The sequence below is a fragment of the Cygnus atratus genome, chromosome 1 (genome assembly GCF_013377495.2).
Source record: "Cygnus atratus isolate AKBS03 ecotype Queensland, Australia chromosome 1, CAtr_DNAZoo_HiC_assembly, whole genome shotgun sequence".
In the NCBI taxonomy this organism is placed as follows: Eukaryota; Metazoa; Chordata; class Aves; order Anseriformes; family Anatidae; genus Cygnus; species Cygnus atratus.
In genome coordinates, this window is record NC_066362.1 from 103,085,961 (window position 1) to 103,106,381 (window position 20,421).

General features: G+C 43.4%; 1 protein-coding gene across 1 annotated transcript in view; it reads right to left on the reverse strand.

Moving 5' to 3' along the window:
• Positions 1 to 18,368, reverse strand: part of YBX3 (Y-box binding protein 3) — a 19,251-nt gene extending 883 nt beyond the window's left edge. The window contains exons 1-8 of the mRNA XM_035545725.1: positions 17,987 to 18,368; positions 14,497 to 14,560; positions 12,796 to 12,829; positions 7,630 to 7,719; positions 6,853 to 6,975; positions 2,608 to 2,702; positions 781 to 952; positions 32 to 133 (exon numbers count right to left, since the gene is read on the reverse strand). Of these exons, the coding sequence (XP_035401618.1) occupies positions 68 to 133; positions 781 to 952; positions 2,608 to 2,702; positions 6,853 to 6,975; positions 7,630 to 7,719; positions 12,796 to 12,829; positions 14,497 to 14,560; positions 17,987 to 18,239 (897 nt within the window). The 5' untranslated portion in view covers positions 18,240 to 18,368 and the 3' untranslated portion in view covers positions 32 to 67. The remainder of the gene's footprint in view (positions 1 to 31; positions 134 to 780; positions 953 to 2,607; positions 2,703 to 6,852; positions 6,976 to 7,629; positions 7,720 to 12,795; positions 12,830 to 14,496; positions 14,561 to 17,986) is intronic.
• Between the last annotated feature and the right edge of the window lie 2,053 nt (positions 18,369 to 20,421).

Sequence of the window (20,421 nt, forward strand, 5' to 3'; positions counted from 1 at the left end):
ATTGAGTACAAGAACTACCCATATTCCTTACCTGAGAGATGGTAAAGGTGCCTGGGGAAGCTGGACATTACTCGGCACCACTCTGCTCAGTCACCGGAGCAGGATTTTCAGCAGGTGTTTCAGTCACCTTTGTCTGAGACACAATAAACCTTGTTAGAGACAAAGACTAAAAAAATCCCTTCTCTGTTCAGTGGCAGCACCAATATAACCCAGGTTTTTATACAAGCAAGGAAGATGAAGCTTCAGAAAATATAATTTTAGCGTATTTCTTATAGTTAGAGCATTACACAAATCATTTCTGGTACGCTTTTTTCAATACAGCTCCAATATGGAAGAGACTACCTCAGGTGGATACAGAATGAGAGATTTGCTCACTAGGTAAAGTCTGTTTACAACCTGGATTCATCTAGTTCAAGCAGCTCAGAAAATTGATCCAAAGCTTTCAGAGCTCTCTTATCCTAGAAAGAGATGGTTTGAGGATATTTGAAGAAGCTCAAAGTGTTTCTCTCTACTTCAAAAGAGTGTTAGTGACTCCAACTAAGAATTATCCAGAAGCAATTCTTATCCTACTGCTGGTTCCATTTAAGGTAAGCTGCTCAAATAAGTTCATAAGGAACAGGCAATGAAAACAGCTACCTCTACTGTCAGCATCTTGGAGTCAGCCATCAGTAACCTCCAACACACCAACACACCTGGTAAATCCTCCCAGTAGAACAGAGGCTCGTGAATATTTGTATCATCAAAACTCAGTTTCTGCTGCATTGCTAGGAGCATGCTTACCTCTTTCCCATCCTGAGCTGACGCATTGGGTGGACGAGGTCTACGCCGGTAGTTGTACGGGCGCCTATACCCACGGCGAAGTGGCTGCTGACTCATAGCATTGGCTTCATGCTGGTTCTCTTTGTTTTCGGCCTCTCCTGCCACTGGGGCAGGGCGTGGACGTGGGGGACCTCTGAAGAGGCAGGGAAATATGTATCAAGTACATGGGAATCCTGAGAAGGTTAAACTACCTTAACTTCAGCCTAGCGAAAGACCTCTCTAACCAAGTGCCATCTTAATGGTTTCAAATGCTAGCAAACAATCCCTCTGCAGTTTGGCTGTCATGTAGTTTAAAGGAAAAACTTGTTTCATTGGAATAGACAAGCAGCCTGGTTGTCTCTTCACCACTGAAACTACATCAGAACGTTCTGCTGCTTGTCTTTATAAGAGGTAGTTAGGCCATCTGAACTGCTGGCTAAGAGAAGAAACAAGCCAGCAGTGGCCACACAACTCTACCAAGTTAGCCTTGGACTAGCCCAGCCTTATTTGTAATCAAATGGTTTAATTCCTAGTAATTCCTATTACACCCATGAACCACTTCTGTATATTCCCTCTGAAGTAACCAATACAATGTTGCTCCTCTTGACCACAAAACAAGGACAAGATTTAGAGGAGCAAGTGAGGTCTGCTGAATGGCATACTAATACAATTCAGCTCCTGAAGAGTAGTCTCTATAAGGAATTATGAAAGACAACTGCTGGATTGTGTTCGCTGGTGCCTTGTCACTCATCCTCCAAGAGGAAACAGAAACAAGTCACAAGAAGTCAGGAATCTGAATAAGCTTTTCCACTTAAAGGAAGTTAAAAAAAAAAGTTGGGCAACATCTCAGAATATGTAACAGTCAGAGGCTGGGTATTTCATATACTGATATTTTGAACTACACTGAATCACTCAATTATGGAATTGCTCCCTCAGTGCAAACACATGGAAACTAGAGTGGCCATGTCAGAATTAAGACTGAAAAAATAAAGAAAAATCCTATGCTGGCCAATTAAAGGGATGACTAACATGTCACTCAGCAAGGTATGCTGCATATCCCATTGGAAAGCATGAGTGCTCATGTACAATCTAAACTTTGACTTAACCCAAGAACAGCCTGTTTGGTCTTCAAACACCCATTTAGCTCAGTTTTATGAATCCCTACAGGGATCCCTTCACCAGCACAGGATACTACAAGTTCACTGAAATGCTACCATACAATCTAATGGCCTCTAAGAGATAAGGCATGACTTGAATTTTTCCTGAACAGGAGGCTTTTTTCTGTACCTACAAGAGACACCAGTGCTTAGAAACAAGCCTAAGCAACACACAGGACTGTGCTAGATACAGACAGACCAGTAGTCCAGCAATGAACTGCAACCTCCTATGCTACTACACGTGGATGCAGTCTATGTGAAGTATTAGAGCACACATTGCCCCTGCAGATGCTGAATCTACCTGTCCCAGATCAAGTGGAACAATGGTGAATCTAGATTCAAGGAGACATAAGAGTTCAGCTAGGACAAGAGCGCTTCCAACTCACTTCAATGTTGCTCAGTTGTGAGAAGTAACAATACAAAACTTTGCCCTTTCTTGACCTATTCCTGGCTCTGAGTAACAGTCACATTAAACTACATCTACAGTAACCTCCTTACTCCTAATAATTAGGAGAAAGGTATCAATATTAAAATGCTTCTCACCTCTCCCTACCACTCACATGCACATGAATGTTGGGGAATACAACTTCCTACTCTAAGTTTTTATAGACCACATTTATTTGCAATAACAAGCAGAGAAAATAGCACAAACCTGCGGTAGCGGGGACGATACGTAGGATTCCTATGGACTTGCTGATTAAGTTGTCCTCCTTCTGTGATCCCATCCTTGATTTCTCCCTCAACACCCTGCAAGCAAAGTAAATCAGAAGACCAAGATAAAGATGAAGCGTTATCTTTCTTCACAGGTATATGTTGACTCTATAGCCCAAGGATTTGAATACCAGTTCATACAGAACAGTAAACCTGTACAAGGATCCCAACACATTAGGTTCTACATTCAAAGCATTGATACCATACCATAAGGCTTTTGCTTTAGCAAAGCGACAGTGGGGGCAAAACAAGAGTTAACAGATGTCCTTGTTCCTCCTAGTAGCAGATAAAGCCACCTGCTGATGCTGCCTCCCTCTCTCTAGGAGAAGAGAGAAACCAACAGTTCTAACACATACCAGAGTACATTTCAAAACAAGTGTCACTGACTTGCAAGAGGTAAATGCATTATTGAAAGGTAGCCATTGATCTGGACACTTCTGAATTGGGATAGCTATCTGAAAGTCATCATGCTCAAAGTTGCTTCAGACTGCTTCTGGTCTGGCTCCATTAGAGAAAACACTCCCTCACATCTCCCTCCCTTTTGTGCATGTCCCAGCATAATTATAACTTCTCTCCTCCAACACGTGAGCTAACAGTTGGAATCTCAATCAGTTCTAACATGTAGTACCAGAAGTTAGAAATCATGAAGACCTAGGTCTTGTCAAAAAGGACAGCATGCCAGAAGTTAAAGCAAAGCTAACAGTAAGGAGGAATGCAAAACTGTTTTCAGCCAAAACCTCTCCTATAGGACTTAACAATTAGCATCACATTCACTGCTCTTTAAAGACACACAGAAATTCAATATTGCCTTTTAATGGCACAACCTAGGTCCACTCCTCCCTATAGAAGCCTGCATTCTCCCTACAGAAACCTGCATTGAAATCTCAGATAAAGAACAGCATTTCCCACAGTGAAAATGACAAAAAGGAATGACTGAACTTCATGAAGCATTACTGGAATACAATGCAGACACTGTTTTCCTATTCACCTCGAACTGAATTTTGATGCTTCAGTATTTTAAGTGTGCTTGGGTTGCACAGCTAGTTGAAAACATTGAACTGCTTAGCCTAGAAGTATCAGTAGTTTCCTGCATCCTCTGTAGTATCACAAAAAGTAATACATTCATTTAACTGAAAGTCAAATAGGTCTGCTGGCCAGAGGTCAAGTATGCTTCCAGAATAAAGCTGTTACACTATTTCACTAACTTCTGACAGTGTAACGAGAAGCCAAAACTTGAGCTTTGAGATCTTGTTTTATTACACTAATAGTAAATTTATTAGATTCATTGACTGGGAAAGCTTCATCTGTATTGTTAAAACACCACTACATCTCTAGCACACAGTCCTGTTCATTTAACATATTCCACTGAAAGCTTCTAATGTAGGATACCTGTTAATACATTAGGTCATCCTAAAAGATGAATGTAAGAAGTTGGCCTAGCCAGCTTCACTCCACATTTTTCCTCCTACAAAATAGGCAGGCATACTGTAACTTCCCATGAAGGTAAGAAGCTTTATTCTCTCCCCAAATGAAAGTATTTTTAAGCATTAGCTGTAACTGCAAGGTGCTTTTTACTCATCTGCTTCCTCCAATTTAGTGTTCTTCCATTTCAGTACTGTACAAAAGCTACAGAATGAGCCATTTATATTTTCACATCTGCACAAGAAGTGTCAGGCTTCAAAGTGTTTCCCAAACAATTTTGCCTATCTGACTCACTCGTTCACAGGATTTAGATGACCTCATCAGTTCAAGGTTATTCGTGATTCATTGCCTGTATTAACATTCCGACTACAGCTCCATGCCATGTCTGTTACCACAGTTTGTGGAAGACCACAGCCTCTTTTCTTCAGTGAATGCAATTAAGAAGCATCTCTGCTCTCCACAGAGCCCTCCAAGCAATCCAGACAAATGTCCATTGAAGCTGGTTAAAAGATTCATATTCTTGAAGTTTCTTCTTGTTCTTAAAGAAAATCACAGGTGTTCAGGAACAGGCCCAGCAAATTACGTCCAGAATACAGACATATTTGAGTTAGCATGGCAAACAATGGATAGCATCTAAAGTTTGCCAAAAACCACAAATAAACAAAGAAAAATCATCTCTTGCTGGGCTACAAGGTTGAACTACATTTGCTAAGTGAAAGCAATGAGAAGTTCCTAAAACCTGGAAGGCCGCTGCATCAAAATTCACCTTAAACTAAAGCTGAATGTTACTGCCATTCTTAAGCTATAGCACTGTTGGTTCTTTTTAAGCTGTAAAAATTTTTTTGAACCCTTTGCTCTTTAGTAAAGAAAGTACTGTTGACATGGAACTGAGTTCTTGAAGAGTCACCTCTGCAGCCTAGTAGATCTAAAGTGTATCAGGCGAAGGTACAGTGAAATTTCTTTTTCAGATGTGCAACAACAGTTGCTTATAAACAATTGAACTTCCTTGAGACATTGAAGTCTAAGAATAGTGTACTATGAGTACCCAACAAGTTTCAGAAGAGTTCTGAAAGATAACTAGATGGAAACAACTCCTCAAGTCAATCAGCAACACCTTTAGTTCAGCTGTGAACAGTACCACGGAAATAGCGTATACATACTGCTATGGCTCAGACATTGCTACCTTTTCCCCTTTGCAAATCTAAACAGAATGGTAAAGCAGAGGCCTTGTTAAAGAAAAAGGGATATTGGAAAGAAGCCTCTTGAAATGCAGTAGATTTACAGTTGCAACATGAAGAATGTGTTAACTGATACAAGAAAAAAATTCCCCAAAAGAAACAATGCTTCAGAAGAGGATTCGCTCCACTAGGACACTCAGAATGGACCTTTTACTTGTTCAGGCAACTAATCAATCAGTAAGTCGGTAAAGAAGGCCCATCAGAACTGGTCAGCCCTCAGGCTAGCTCAGAACATAAGAGTGTTCCACTGCAATACACAAGGAGTTTAGCAGGCATAGCTGCAGCCAAAGCTGGCATTCTTGGAGAACTCATAACTAAGGTTATGAGAAAGTGTCACTTGTGACAATCTTACACATCCAGGTCTATGGGACTAGATAGGATACAGTTAAGAGTGCTAAAGATGCTGGCCAGTGTCACTGCCTGGCCACTATCATCTTTGAGAAGTCACTGCAGTCGCACAGTCTACCTGGTTACTTGATAAAGAATGGTATGCTAAGGGGATGGTACTATGATGTGTCCAAAATCTTAGAAGTAAGTTCTGTTCTGCTGTCAGTTCACAGACTACACCAGATCTAGAGGACATATCAATGCTCTGGTGGGCAGGTCTGACATTCAAAGGAATCTCAACCCAAATGGAAGGAAAAAGCCCCATGCACAATAAGCACCCAGGTTAATAACTTTAAGTGGAGCATTTGCAAGCTTTGAAGGCTGTAATTCTTCTAGAAGCGATACCAGAGAAAGCCCAGTATGTTTTCAGTTTTCAAAAGGGGCCTTATATCAATCACCAGGTCATGAAGCAGTTAAGGCCTAGTACTGCCCCTCCCAACACTAATGTGGAGGCTTGGATATAAACAAGCTTAAGAAAAACAGTGTATCACAATTTGTCCCCCTTGTGTATACTTTCAACTACTGGGATCCAAACAGCATCACATGCAAGCCAGAGTTTTAGCTGCATACATTTCCATTAGACATCCAAGAGAATACATTCCAGTGCAAGAACCCTGAGACTGAATGTTCCCCATGTCCAAGACAGGTCTCACATTATCACTCTTCAGGCAGAAGGAAACAGCTGCTTTCCATACTCAGCAGTACACAGGGGTGTCAAAGCCTTGATATGTCTGCTCATTTATCTTGGAGCTGATTCAAATTTTAAAACAAATACTATTAACTAAACCATTCACTAAAGTGAGCTGAGGGAGATTAATTTTAGGAGAGCAAAAGGAAACAATCAGGAGTTTTACTCCTGTGTTTGCTCCTCAACGAAATAGCTTAACACCCAAAAAAATGCTCTAGCATCTTTCTGAAAGATGCTAAAAAAAAGCCTGCAGGACACCCAATAATAAGGCTATCAGTATTAACATCAATGATATGCTGGACAAAGCGAAAATGAGAATATTACTGAAGAACACTAACAACTTAAGCATTAACAGTTTAGCACATGCCACTGTTGAACCTGTTGTTCCATCTCCTGACAAGAATGGAAGACAGCTGAGGTAGGACAACCATCACTAAGAAGTCAAACTTACACTTCGAGGTGGTCCACGGCGTCGGCCAAAATAGCCACGTCGATAGCGGCGCCGGTCTGCAGCATAGCGACTGCCTTCTACAGGGACTCCATCTGGACCAGTGACATTAGCTGCTTCTGCACCCTAAAAGGCCAGAAAAAGTAAACCTCAGTTCTGTGAGAAAAGAACCCAAGCCAGAAAGGGAAGAAAGAAACAAGGAGAAACTTGTTTGCATGAGTATAACATCAGTTCCCAGCTACACAGATCCTTTCCTCCTGTAGTGCAAAAGCAGGTCTGTTATTCTCACCCTGCAACACAAGAGTTACAACTGTATAAGCTAATGAGTTGAGATCCTACCAGCCCGACTAAGTTCAGAGGGTAGGAAAAAAAAGGAAAAAAATCACTGATTAAAATATAAAGATCCAGAAAGCTCAGAACTCAGAAAATGAGTGAGAAAGTAGAAGCTCAAGAACCTTCAAGTTACCAGACTCCAAACCAAATTATTCAGGGGAATATATATATATATATATCAGTTGTGGCCTACAGACTGCTAAATAAGCATTAACTGTTCTATCAAGTAAGAGTTAGAAATTCTAGGAGCAATAAGATGTGTTTCTGGATCTCTCAGAACTTATTTACACTTCAATAAAGCCTTAAAAAACCTGATCTTCTACAGAGAAGCTGTATGAGTGCCACCCATCCCAGGAATCAGACAAAAACACTAGATGTACAGACAGTGCTCTGTGTTACTTCCCATGACAGTGATGGGAACTCTGTATTACACCTCTATAATCTTACCTTCTCTCCCTCGACCACATCAAATTCTACAGTCTCTCCATCACCAACACTGCGCAAATACTTCCGTGGATTGTTTTTCTTTATTGCCGTCTTTAGATAAAGAAAAATACATTAGTTAATCTTACTCATTATCTTACTCCTTCATAGCACTATAGATGAGGGAAGAATTATATTTTCCTGTTACAGTCCCAACTCCACATACCAAATCAGTCACCACACCAAAATACTTCAAAAATATTGATTCCCTCCCTACACTTTATTACAGGGCCTCCTTCCTCCCTTAGTCAGGGCTTGCTCCTTTTTCAAGGCTCACAAGCTTACAAGTTGCTGCTGCCCCAGGACTCCCCCTTTTAAGCCTACTAAGTATCAGAACCTTTCTGTATTTCCATACACTCAAATGGAGCATTTGGTCTCCTGCAAGCCATACTGAAGTAGCTCCAGCAACAACTGTGACCCATTCCTTTACAATCACTGGGAGACCTGTTGACCATGTACAAAGATGTTTAGATCATGAGTATTTTGTAGGAGGTGGCATTAACTATAAGGTATCATGACAGCTCTTTGTAACTAGAAAAGAATTATGAACTATGGAGTAACAAAAATACGCATTTTACCTAAGCACTCTAAGGGAGACCCTAGAAAGTTCAGCAAGTCCCTGCTGAACACAGGGGAATATTACCAGAGCATAGTCATCTCTTTCAGACAAGAATCCCCAAAATACTATGAACATTGCTTGCAATCAGAACTAGCTGACATCATCCTATCCTCTAACCCCAGACTCACAGAAACACCCAAACATCCTAGAGTGATTTTCAGCCTATCAGCTATGGATGTCTTTCAGTTAGTAGAACACTGCCAGGATTTCAGAGGCATTTATAGCAAGGGAAGGCTACTGCCAGTTCATTAAGTACAGGTTCACAAACTGAAAGAGAGCAAAAAACATTAAGCATACATACATTGTAGAATACAATCTAGGGAACCAGCTTTTTACTAAAGTCCTCTTTGATTAAAGACCAATCTACTCGAAGTCTCCTGATATGGATGTCTTGTTAGCATGAAGGAGATAGATGTAGATCCAGTACATAGAAATGCACAAATCCTGCTTCAGAACTGAAGTACGTTTACAGAGTAAAATAAGAGAATTGTAATATGTCTGCAGTCGAAGAAAGGCAGGCAGAATGAAGATCAGAGAAGTTATTACCAGCGCATGGCAACTATAGTCATTCAGTCAACACTAGCCCCAAAATATTTCCCACTGAAGTACTGAAAGAAAAATTCTAGTCAGTTTAAAGTTGAGCTTGACCAGTTTAGGAAAAGTATTTTCATTTGTTGCTGAAAACAATCCCCTTTGTTTCAGGCAACAGGCCAGCCTGTCCTTGTAGCCCTATAGCTCTACATCTATCCAGTTTTTCTCTGTACACTGCAGTGTCCCTGAAAGGCTCTTAAGCCTTAGAAGAACATGAAAGTGTAGATAGTATTGCTACCAAAGCAAAACACAATCCAGGAATTTTTCTGATAGGAAAGAAAACAGATAGGAAGAGATGAGATAGAGAAAAGGAAGAGAACGAGCTGCTCAAGCACATTCTTTTGGGAACCACCACCACAACAAGCAGAGACTCCCACCTTCAGCCAGGACAGCTTTGTTTGCTTTCTTGCTGACCTCTTAGTAACTGCCCCATTACTAAAACCACCTGGAAGTCCTAGGTTTTCCATAAATGTTAAGTACTAACACTAAAATTGTTACCTTCACTGTAGATTAAGGGTTTAATTATTTCACTACCATTGTACTGAGACAATTGACATGACTCTGAAGTCTCACACTCTGCACATGATGGATGTCAACAAGCTGCATTTCAAACTCCTCCCCTTCCTTGTAAGGGCAGAGGAAAGAGGACTACTAGACATCCTTTCAGCAGAGGGTGTACTTAAGATTAATCAACCTATTAAAGCTTTCAAGAAAGATAATGGAAGATGAAATCAACATGATTTCATGCATACTGTTTCAGACTTATGGACAAAAGCTTCAAAATTCAGGATTTGCAATTGAATGATCTGTCAATTGGTGATAGAGGCTGCCACGCAGTAGACTTTGGGGTTATTTCATAAGAGCATACACAAAGAATTTTGAGAATATCTCAAAACTTAACAGTAAGTGGATGGCTTTACTACTATCTCAGCTGTAGGTAAACACTGAAGAAATAAGCTGCTAACAAGCCTAAGCTCCAAGCTTAGAGAAAAGACTTGTACTCTGTATATCCAGAGAGCAGAGAGCACTATTCTCCCTGTTACTGTGTTCTCCACCATTCTGCAAGCTCAAGCGCCTTTGTGTTAACACAGGCAGCACTGACAATTAACACAAAGCCTTTCCTTTCCCAAGGGAACACTGATGAACAGACAGCTATGATAAACTTCAGAGCTAGTTCAGTACTTTGTTTGGAAGAGTTCTTTCTGTACCCTCATGATATCACCACATCATGTGCACATCCAGCATTGTCACAGTGATAGCCAAAATTTGTCACATCAGTTAGTGGTACATCTATACCAGGTTGCATTATAAACACTGTGCATGAAGATACAGTCTGCTGAAGTGTAGAAAAAGATATTAATCTCTTTTGCTGCACAAGCTTCACCTCACTGCTTCTTGATTCAAACTATGCCTCAAGGAAAGCTTCTCTAACTACCTACGCTTTTAATGGTGTTAAATTGCAGAACTCCCTCCTCCTTCCCTCTCACACTCCTTTGTGAGGATACGGAATGCCCACTGCTTGCACTGCACCTAACTGACACAGTGCCCTCAGCAGCACCTCACACGAGCAAACTGCACAAGGACAACAAGCAAGACAAAGCCAAGCAAGTCTTGCCCTTCCCCAAACCACTGCTCAGGCCCCCACAAGACAAAGGGTTAATTCAAAGCAAGCCATGCATGCCCTAAAGAGAAAAGCATTTTAATCTGTGCTCATTTATAAATAGCATCCAATAGACACACACTGAGAGTTAACCCCCATTCCGATCATGAGACCGGGCTGTTCCCTCCCCACTATGTGCGCACCGAGGGAGGAGGAGGGTGTCTCTGTTCAACTAGGTCAACCTTATTCTAAAGGGATTAGATGTATAATCCAGCCCCTCCCCAGGCAGGGCGTGGGGGAAGAGGAGGAGGAGCTGCACAGGCACTAACACAGAACAGCGAGGGAGCTGCTAGCAGGATGTTTGCTTAGCCATGTTTGAATCGCCTTCCTCGCAGATTTGCTTTCCTCACACCACTCCCTGCCCAGCAGCTCCTGCCCTGAGTGGCCAGGCAGCAGCTCCCCAGCACCACGCAGGGGCGCCAGGGCAGAAGCCCCAGCCAGGACCTCCTCCCACTGCACCACCAAGCAGAGAGCAGACCCATCACTCCTTCGCACCCCCGCTTCCTGCCATTGTCCACGTACCAGAACAGCTCGGGACGGAAAAGTTTAGGAACATCTGATCACAGCTGACGTAGGCTGCATCTGGAGGAATCTACACTGCCATACAGAGCCCCCAGACAGGTTTAATCAGATGCAAGCTTGCAAGTGATGCGGTATTTCTGAAACACCAAGCCAGTTTTGCTCAGTGCTCATGCCTAGAGCATCTTATCTTCCACAGCTGAAAATCAAGTTCTTGCCACCACCAGTTTACATACAGGTAAATAATCATCTCCACAGGTGAGACAAAACAGATAATAGCATCCTGCTGTGGGCCTTCACTGTTTTGAGTCTTCACAGGCAGTCTTAAAGAAAAATACCGATCTGTGTCATGTTTGTCATCAGTAGGACAGCTGGTTATCTTCACACAGGTCTCAGGGAGACCTTGTTTGCCTTCAGGACAGTTTTACAGTGCTGCCTATTCAAAACACCTTTCAGTTATGAGAACTCTTCCCATCTCCCTCCACGCACAGATGCTGTACCAGCAGCCAGAAGGGAGTATATCAGCGTGCACAAAACACATGTTCATTAAGGAAGGAGGTTAACTGTTAGAAATTTGTATATGAATTAAGACCTCTTGAGAAGTCTGTATACGCATTGAGAGCTCCTGCTCCCAGACCACTAACTAAACTGGGAATGTGTACTGGGAATACTTCCTCATATCTTCACTTGTTACAGACACAAGTCTTACTCCCTCCTGGTTCCACCCATTTTAGGGATAATGGGTCTAAACCCTTGACCCAGAGAAACAGTTAGCCTGGGGTATTTAGTCATGAAGCTACAGGAGCTAAACTGACTCTTGATGTTTACCAAAGATGTTTAACTACATACGCACATACCCTCTCCATCTGTAACCAACTCTGAGTGTAGGTTCACCAGCTACATTTCATGGAAATACTGTCATACCATGAAGAAAGCTCTGCTTTTAAGGCTCACGTGGCCTGCAGACCTTTCACAGGGACAAGCTCCAAGGATAGTATTTCATTTGCTGGTGAAGTCTCAGATGATGCAAAACCAGATCTATGCCAGCCAATCGGTTTACATCAGCATGGAAGCAGCATCCTCTGCCTTCCCATTAGCTGTCTGTGACCCAAGACTCACAATACAAACTTAGAACAGCCTACTGACAGTTCAAGGAAGGTTAGCCAATGGCAGGCTGCTTGGCAATCTCTCCCTACTTGGGCACACTTGGCACATAGCCTTCCTCCCCTTCTTCCCAAGAACAGCTGCCTCATGCAGCAACAGCTGATGGCAACCCAGCCTGGTCAAGAGCCAGGCTAGATCACTTTCTCTCCAATACCAGGGAGGGCAGACAGAACAGACCTCCAAGTGAAAAAAAGGGTGGGAAGAAACAGAAGACACAGGAGGAGCATTATAAAGTGGGGGAAGGGAAGAAGGACAAACAGCAGAAGTATTTACAAAACATAGGATATCTCCCTGAGTGTGGGGGAGAAGTTTGGTGTTCGAATCAGAGCAGACAGAAGACAGCACAAAGGTTTATAATACCTACTCCTTCGATTATGACTTCAGAGAGAAAGAAAACATACCCTCCTATTCCTCTCTGAAATGCATGCATGCCAAGATGTGATATTTGAAGTAAATATTCTAAGGAGCAGCAAAGATAAACTGACCTCAGCCACCCAGCTATTCCATAAGCTACACAAGAAGCCTACCACAGGCCAAGGATAACACAAATCTGCAAGTATAATTACTGCTCTCTTACCTGATGAACAAACACATCTTCTTTGGTATCATTTCTGTGAAAAGAAAGTGATAAGTCATAAGACTTCACACTAACATGCTTAGATAGAAACCCCTGGCTTTACAAATAAAAAGCCTCCCTTCCCCCAGGCTGTTGTACATCCCCTGAATTCCACATATTCTGTGGAAGGCTGTACTATCGAGACCTTGCTCAGAATTTCCAGTCATATGTTTAAGAGCAGAAAGGAGCCCCCCCCCCAGCTCTTCTTAAGGATGGGGGGGGGGAGGGGGACAGGAGGGAGGTTCCCTGTAATCTGCAGGGTAGCATTCAGTATTTTGTTTCAACACAGGACAGAGTAATGACTAGACTACTTGCCTTTCACTATCCCCCCCCCCCCCCCCCATCTTCTACAGCACCTGCAACCTGAGCTACTATCCTAGAGGTCAAGCAAGACTATCAACAGGACTGGCCACAGTTGTTAACAGAGCTCTTCTTTCAGAGAAACTCCAGGCAACTCCACACAAAAGTTGCTAGGAGCATCCACTGGTGGGGGAACCAGATAAGAAGTCATTAGACTGTCTAGATTACACCAGCCAGTTCAGACTCCTGCAAGCAAAACATGAAGATGTCAGAGACCTTGATTCTGTATTCCCATACAGCAGAAACAACTAGACCCTACAGTCTGGTCACTCAATTCTCTGCAGAGGGAATGGCTGGGTCCCTCACAAAGAGTTTGTGAAGATGTCATCCTAACTCTCCTGTCCTTGGTCTGACTGACTTCAGCTTGGTGTAGCAACTTGTTAGCTGTCTCACAATATCCAGCTGAAGGCTCCCACTTTCAAGCACTACAAAAGACTAAGAGCATTTCCTAATTCAAGCTTTTCTTTTATATAGCACCAGATAGTAGTCACTAGATACTGGAATAGTAATTCCAGTATTTCCTGTACCAGAACTGGCTTCAGATCCATTAAACTGGACTATCTCATTCTACAGTGTCCAACTTCACCAAGTCTACCTGTTGTGTAATAGATTAAGAACTTGCAGGACAAAAATGAAATGCCAGGTATGTCTTTTGCAAGACAACTGTTCTATGCAGGGGCCTCATTTCTCATAAGTCACACAAGAGATTTAAGCTCAACACCACAGATATTCCAGCCTTAAAAGCTGGAATTCCCTCCAGTAACTTGGAAGTATTGGTCTCAAACACATAAGGTTGGAATGTGATGAACCTGACTTACAGCTCAGCTATTATTGGTGCCATTCAGATATTCATTTATATTCAGAGAATGAAGTTCTGTGAAACCAGGCCTGGAGTATCTTCTCATATGAGAGAAGCTCAAATTGCATTTAGAATGGGTGTTTTGACTAGTCTCTAAATACACTTGATATTTTATCCAAAAATTTTTCCCTTCCCCCATCTTCCTGCCTTCCTCACATCTTTAAAAGAATCCAGGTAGTCATGAAAGACCATACAGCTCATTAGAATTGAGGTATGTTTACTCAGACTACATTTGTACAGAGTTTGACACCCCACTCCCTATGAGGGGTATATGGTGAAAAGAGGCCCAGAGAAGGCGTTCAAGTTTACTAAATGCCTGGCCAACCCTGGCCACTAACTGCATGAGCCTGTAGTCAGGTCTGTTGTTGCAACTACTAATGTATGGCATATTATCTGTACCACAAGTCTTAGTACATTGTGCATACAAAATAGTTTAAACATACCTGTTGATAAAGCCGTACCCATTTCTCACATTGAACCACTTGACGGTGCCAAGAACTTTTGTGGCTGGAAAGAAAAGTTAAAGTTGCTCTAGAACATAAGTATAGAAGAAGTGATTCTATGATTAGTATTACAAAAAATACTTTTATACGGGCCCATGAAGTCAGACTAGACTGATTCTGCTCCCTTAACGCTTAAGGTGTACCTTCATCTCTATTTCAGTTTATAAGAATGTGGTAGCAGGCAGTAGTGCCTTAACTTACTGTTCTTCATTAAGAACTTAGCATGCAGCATCTAAAAATGAAGCCCAGCTCTATTTTCAGAATTGGCTATTCATCTCTTCTCTACTTCTTATCCCAGAAACAGGCAATGAAGCTGTAAACCTGCCATCCACCAGTTTTCTTTAGTTTAGTAGCTATGTTTCACATCTAGCTGAAGCTATTTAGAAGTCTCCTCTTTCACTCAGTGTCACCCTTTCTTCATTGGAAAAAGAGAACTGACTAAAGAAGCAGTATCACAAACACCACACAACTCTCATTTGAAAAAGGCAGCACATCTTTATTTTGGATGAGCTCTTTCTTGCATTGTCAACCTCACTTTAACCAAAAGAGCCCAACATTTTTCTTTTTATTCCTACTTCTGGAAGCCTTCCATGAAATATCAGCTATAAACTGACCAACTACATGTCCTGAGGCTTCTAGGAAGAAGACAAGCTCCTGTCTCATACAATACCAAATTTGCATCTTATTTAGAAGCCATACTGCAGAGTTTTATAGGATCTGGTGAAACCTGTTCCTCCAACATATAGGTTCCTCCTGTGGGAGGAACTCAAGAGTGATGGAAGAAGTTCAGCCTCTCCTTCCCTGTCAGCAACTGGGTGGGGACAACAAACTTGTACTTTCCAAACCTGTAGGAAAGAGAATTTTGGGCTCTATTCTTTAACAGATGTTATTTACTACATAGCATGACCATGCAGTCATCCTATAATTTATACAGCAGATACCTGAAAGTGGTCTCATCAGGCAAATGCCTACTTGCTAAGAGCCTAACATATGGTTCAGGAAAAACAAGCATCAATTAAAGGGAAAAAGTCTAGAGAGTCTCCAGTTCAGAAGTCCAAGCCAGTCTGCTAAAGGCAAGAAGAACACACTGCAAACAATTAAGTTCATTTGCTTTACACCTGCATTCTTCTCTGTGAACACTCACTAGGCAGTTACACAGCTAGACAGACTTTCAGTCCCATACAGTCTTGCCATTCTCATATACCTGAGAGACAAGAAGAGTGACCACCTCCTCCTCTCAATACACAGCTATAGAAGCAGTGTTTGCTGGTAGCAGTCCACTGTTGTACTGTTGCTGTGGTCTACTGAAAATAGTAACAGACTATTTACCATACCATTACTATTTATTCACTTTTCAGAAGTGAAGCTTTTGGCAAATGTTCATATTTAGAATAAACAAAACCAATTTAAGACTGAGACTGTTATTAGAGAAAAGACTACCTAATCCAGCATCCATTCCCAGCTTTCTCCTTATTTTCAAGGAAGAAAAACCTGAGTTTCACTGCCTAGCATTGACTGTGTAACAATAACCGTCTTTGGCATCAACATTTATAAGTGTGCTTTTAGGTTTAGTTTCATGGGGACATCACCAGGTACAGACACTTACTGTTAACATGAAGAGACTGGAAACATGGAAGACCTCACTGCATAAGTGAAGAGGGGAAAAAGTGAAGGGGGTGGAACCAGCACAGAAACAGGAGCCAGTTGTGCGTGCAGGTTTTAGCCTGCTGTAATAAACAAGGCTAATACCACTGATTCCCTCACAATCCTCCCCCTCAAAATAGCCATTGAATCTGTTGGCCTATTTCAATCAGATTAGGAAGAGAAGCCTAGAAGTTTAACAGAAACCCTCACAGAGAAGCCAGAGAACTGGTGTGAGGAGCAGTAGTCAAAACTCTGTGTGGCCAGCTGGCTGCTGACAAATGGAAATCCACACACACAGTTTCAGAGCTGGCTCAAACAGCATCATTTTGCACAAGCCGTCAAGAATATACTGGAGACTTCTGTCAGTCTCTAGGACAGCATACTGGGGAAATATTCCCTATCTGCACTAGTCTTACAGTCTCCCCTAAGCATTACTGTGAGGGGAAGAACACCAGACAATAGTATTATACTCTATGTCCACGTGACCATGGCACAGACATTGTTAAGCCTGAGCTGTCATAGTGGAGAGATCAGGCAGGAAGAAGGACAAGCCCAGAGGAAACCATAACCAGTTTTACTGACAATTCAAAGATAGTTGATGCGATGAGTCCTACCCCACTACGGAGCAGAAGTCCACATATTTCTTCTACAAGACACCGTACACCTATCAGAGGAAACGATCATCAACTACTCCTACCCATGCCCAAATTACTAAATTAATGAAAACATGGCTAAGAAAAATAGAAGAGAAAGCTGATTAATCTTTGCCCTTACGCCTAGAAATCAGATACTCAGAGCACGTCTCAGACCTTGCTTCTAATGGGATCTTTTTAAGAGGAGACTTAAGTGAACGTATTTACCAGACCGTTAGCAGGGACATTTGAGGTAGGCAGGTATTCAAGCCCATTTTGAATTGGCATCAAACGTCATTTTCTCACATCTCCTAAAGACCTTGCCTAGCAATAAGACCAATTTGCAAAAGCATTGCTGTGATAGGTTATGTTCTCTGCTAGACCAGAACAGGCATTTGTTCTTTCACTCCCCCATGAAGCAATAGTAAAAGGTGAACTAGTTAAAAACATTACTAAGAGCAAAGCAAGCCGCATTAAGGCCAGAACCAGCCAGATGTAGAAGATACCAGTGTGCCTCAACTGATTACTCACAGATCTGATAACAGAAGAGGGAAAAACCACGCAGGCTGCACCTACAGTTGTTTTGCTAGCCTCCTTCCTACCTCAGCTCCTGTACCTGCCACACTGTGACCTCAATCCTTCTCTTGAGAAGGAGAGAGGATACTGTCTTCACAAAGTTCAGGGCTCTACACTTTCTCTTCAGAGATGTTGTGTTAGCGAAGTTCAGGACTGTACACTACCAGCCAGCCTCACTTTCATCTTGCTAGCCTCCTAGAGTCACGCAGTTGTACGCAGTAGATTATAAATAAGATTAGCCGTGTATAAATAGCAGCCTATTTCCACTAGAACTGCTTCACTGCAGCCTGGCCCTTTTCAACAGGTTGATCCAGTTTAATCGCAGTCAGGAAGACAACACACGCCGCCACCCTGGGCTCGAGCATGTGGAAGGCAACTCGGCAGCCACCTCCCCGCCTGCTACCGATGAAGCAGCGGGCTAAGAGGAGCCCCCACAGGGGCCGCGGGCGCACCGGGCGGGCAGCTCGCCCAGCCCCGCTTCTGACTCACGGAGCGGAGGCGGGGAGCGGCGGGGGGGGGGGGGGGGGATGAGGACAGCGGCGCCGCCCGTCCCGGCCACGTGCAGCCCCGGTACTCACCCAGCACTTTCTTCTCCGTCTCCGCCGCCCCGGTGGCGGCGGGGGCAGCGGTGGGGGCAGCGGCTGCAGCAGCACCGGGCGCCTCGGTGGTCGTGGTGGTGGCGGCGGCAGCGGCGCTGCCGGGGCTCTTGGGCTTGGCGTCCGGGGCGGCTGCGGGCGGTGCCAGCGGGGCTCCGTCGGCCGCCGTGGTGGTGGTGGCGGTGGTGTCGGTGGGCGCCGTGGCGGCAGGGGTGTTCTCCGCCGCCTCGCTCATGGCGGCAGGGCGGGTCGGGGTGGGTGCGCGGCGCTCGGCGGGCGTCCCGGGGCCGGCGCTGGGTCTTACTGCCCCAAAATGGCCCCGCCGAACTTTTAACGCAGGCCGCGGGGGCTGGCGCCGCCGCCTCGTTTGCATTTAAAGGGGAAGCGTCGGCCGGGCTGGGCGGTGCTCGGGTGCCAGTGCCCAGACAGACTGCTAACAAGTCCCGGGCTGAGTGTGTGCTGGCAAGCCGTGCCTTGGAGTATGCTTTCATAGAGCCGTTAAGGCTGGAAAAGACCTCCAAGATCGTCTGCTCCAACCACCCCCCTACCACCAATTTCACCCACTGAACCATGTTCCTAAGCACCAGGTCCAACCTTTCCTTGAACACCCCCAGGGACGGTGACTCCACCACCTCCCTGGGCAACCCGTCCCAATGCCTGGCTGCTCTTTCTAAGAAGAAATGTCTCCTCATTTCCAACCTGAACCTCCCCTGGTGCAACTTGAGGCCTATCCCTCTAGTCCTATTGCTAGTTACCTGTGAGAAGAGGCCGACCCCCAGCTCCCCACACCTTCCTTTCAGGGAGGTGTAGAGAGCAATGAGGTCTCCCCTAAGCTCTTCTCCAGCCTAAACGACCCCAGTTCCCTCAGCCGCCCCTCACAGGACTTGTGTTCCAGGTCCTTCACCAGCTTCGTAGCCCTTCTCTGGACTCGCTCAGGCACCTCGATGTCCTTCTTGTAGTGAGGGGCCCAAAACTGAACACAGTACTCGAGGTGCGGCCTCACCAGAGCAGACAGAGTACAGGGGGATGATCACCTCCCTGGTCCTGCTGGCTGCACTATTCCTCATACAAGCCAGGACGCTGTTGGACTGCATGAGGCATCACCTACTTCTTCATGAACTGTGAACCTGGATTTGATGGATATCAAAACAAAAAGAAAAAAAATCTGTAATGCAGACCCTCCCACAACTGCAAGCAGGCAAAGCCTTAGCTACCCCAGAGACCAAAATTGAACTAGTGAGCTGTTTTGAAATTCAAAATGCCATCAGAGCATTCAAGGTACTTCCACCCACACAGGCATCAATGCTCCCAATTCAATTACTTACTCCACTTTCCAAATCCTGTATGGAAATTGTTATTGCAGTTCTCCTCATTGCACCCCACTATACACGTAAGAAACAAAAAGATAATTTGTCCCACAATTTTGAATCCTCCACTCTATGTTTATTTTCTTACTTTATGTCACTTTGTGAACTTTGTGAACTTTAACAATTTTCAAGGCACAAAATTTTGGAGGATGCTTATCTGAGTCAATTTTTAAAGGAAATCTTATTACGCTTAAATGTTATGAAATGCTTTATCAAAATTCAGACATTTTTCAAATTTTCAATGCAGTCGATAATTATTTTTTTTCTCATGTTAATATTAGAATTTTATTGAAAAACGCATTCAACAGCAAAAAATTACAATGTACAAGCCATGGAAATGTACTGTATTTTATTACATCCTTTTTTAGAAATTTAGCAATGTTTTCCTCTATGTTTTAAATTATTTTAATAATTAGAAAATTTAAGAATTACAGGGTAGTCTCATTTTTCCTTCCCTTGCTGACAGTTGGTAACACATTTCCTTTGCTTTGGTACTCCATCCCTTTTCAAAAGTTATGTTAGAAGAAATTAATCTGCCAACTTGGATAATAATTATAACTATCATATGTTGAGACTAATTTCGGCATCTCTATGCTTTCTGAACAGTTTTGATCACCTATTTGCAAGTATTTTATAAATTTAGAACAGTGCAGAATCACAGAATGGTTGAGGTTGGAGAGGGCCTCTGGAGTCCATCTGATCCAGCCTCCCTGATCAAGCAAGGGACACCTGGGCAGGTTGTCCAGGACCACGTCCAGGCAGCTTTTGAAGATCTCCAAGGAGGGAGACTCCACAGCCTCTTCCATTGCTCAGTAACACAAACATAAAGAAGTGTTTCCTAATATTCAGATGGAAGTTCCTGTTTTTCAGTTTGCACACATTGCCTGTCTCTTGTTCTGGCACTGGGCACCACTGAAAAGAGCCTGGCTCTATCCTCTTTGCACCCTCCCTTCTGGTATTTATATGTGCTGATTAGACTTCCCTGAGCCTCTTCTCCAGGCTGAACAGTCCCAGCTCTCTCAGCCTCTCCTCATAGGAGAGGTGCTCCAG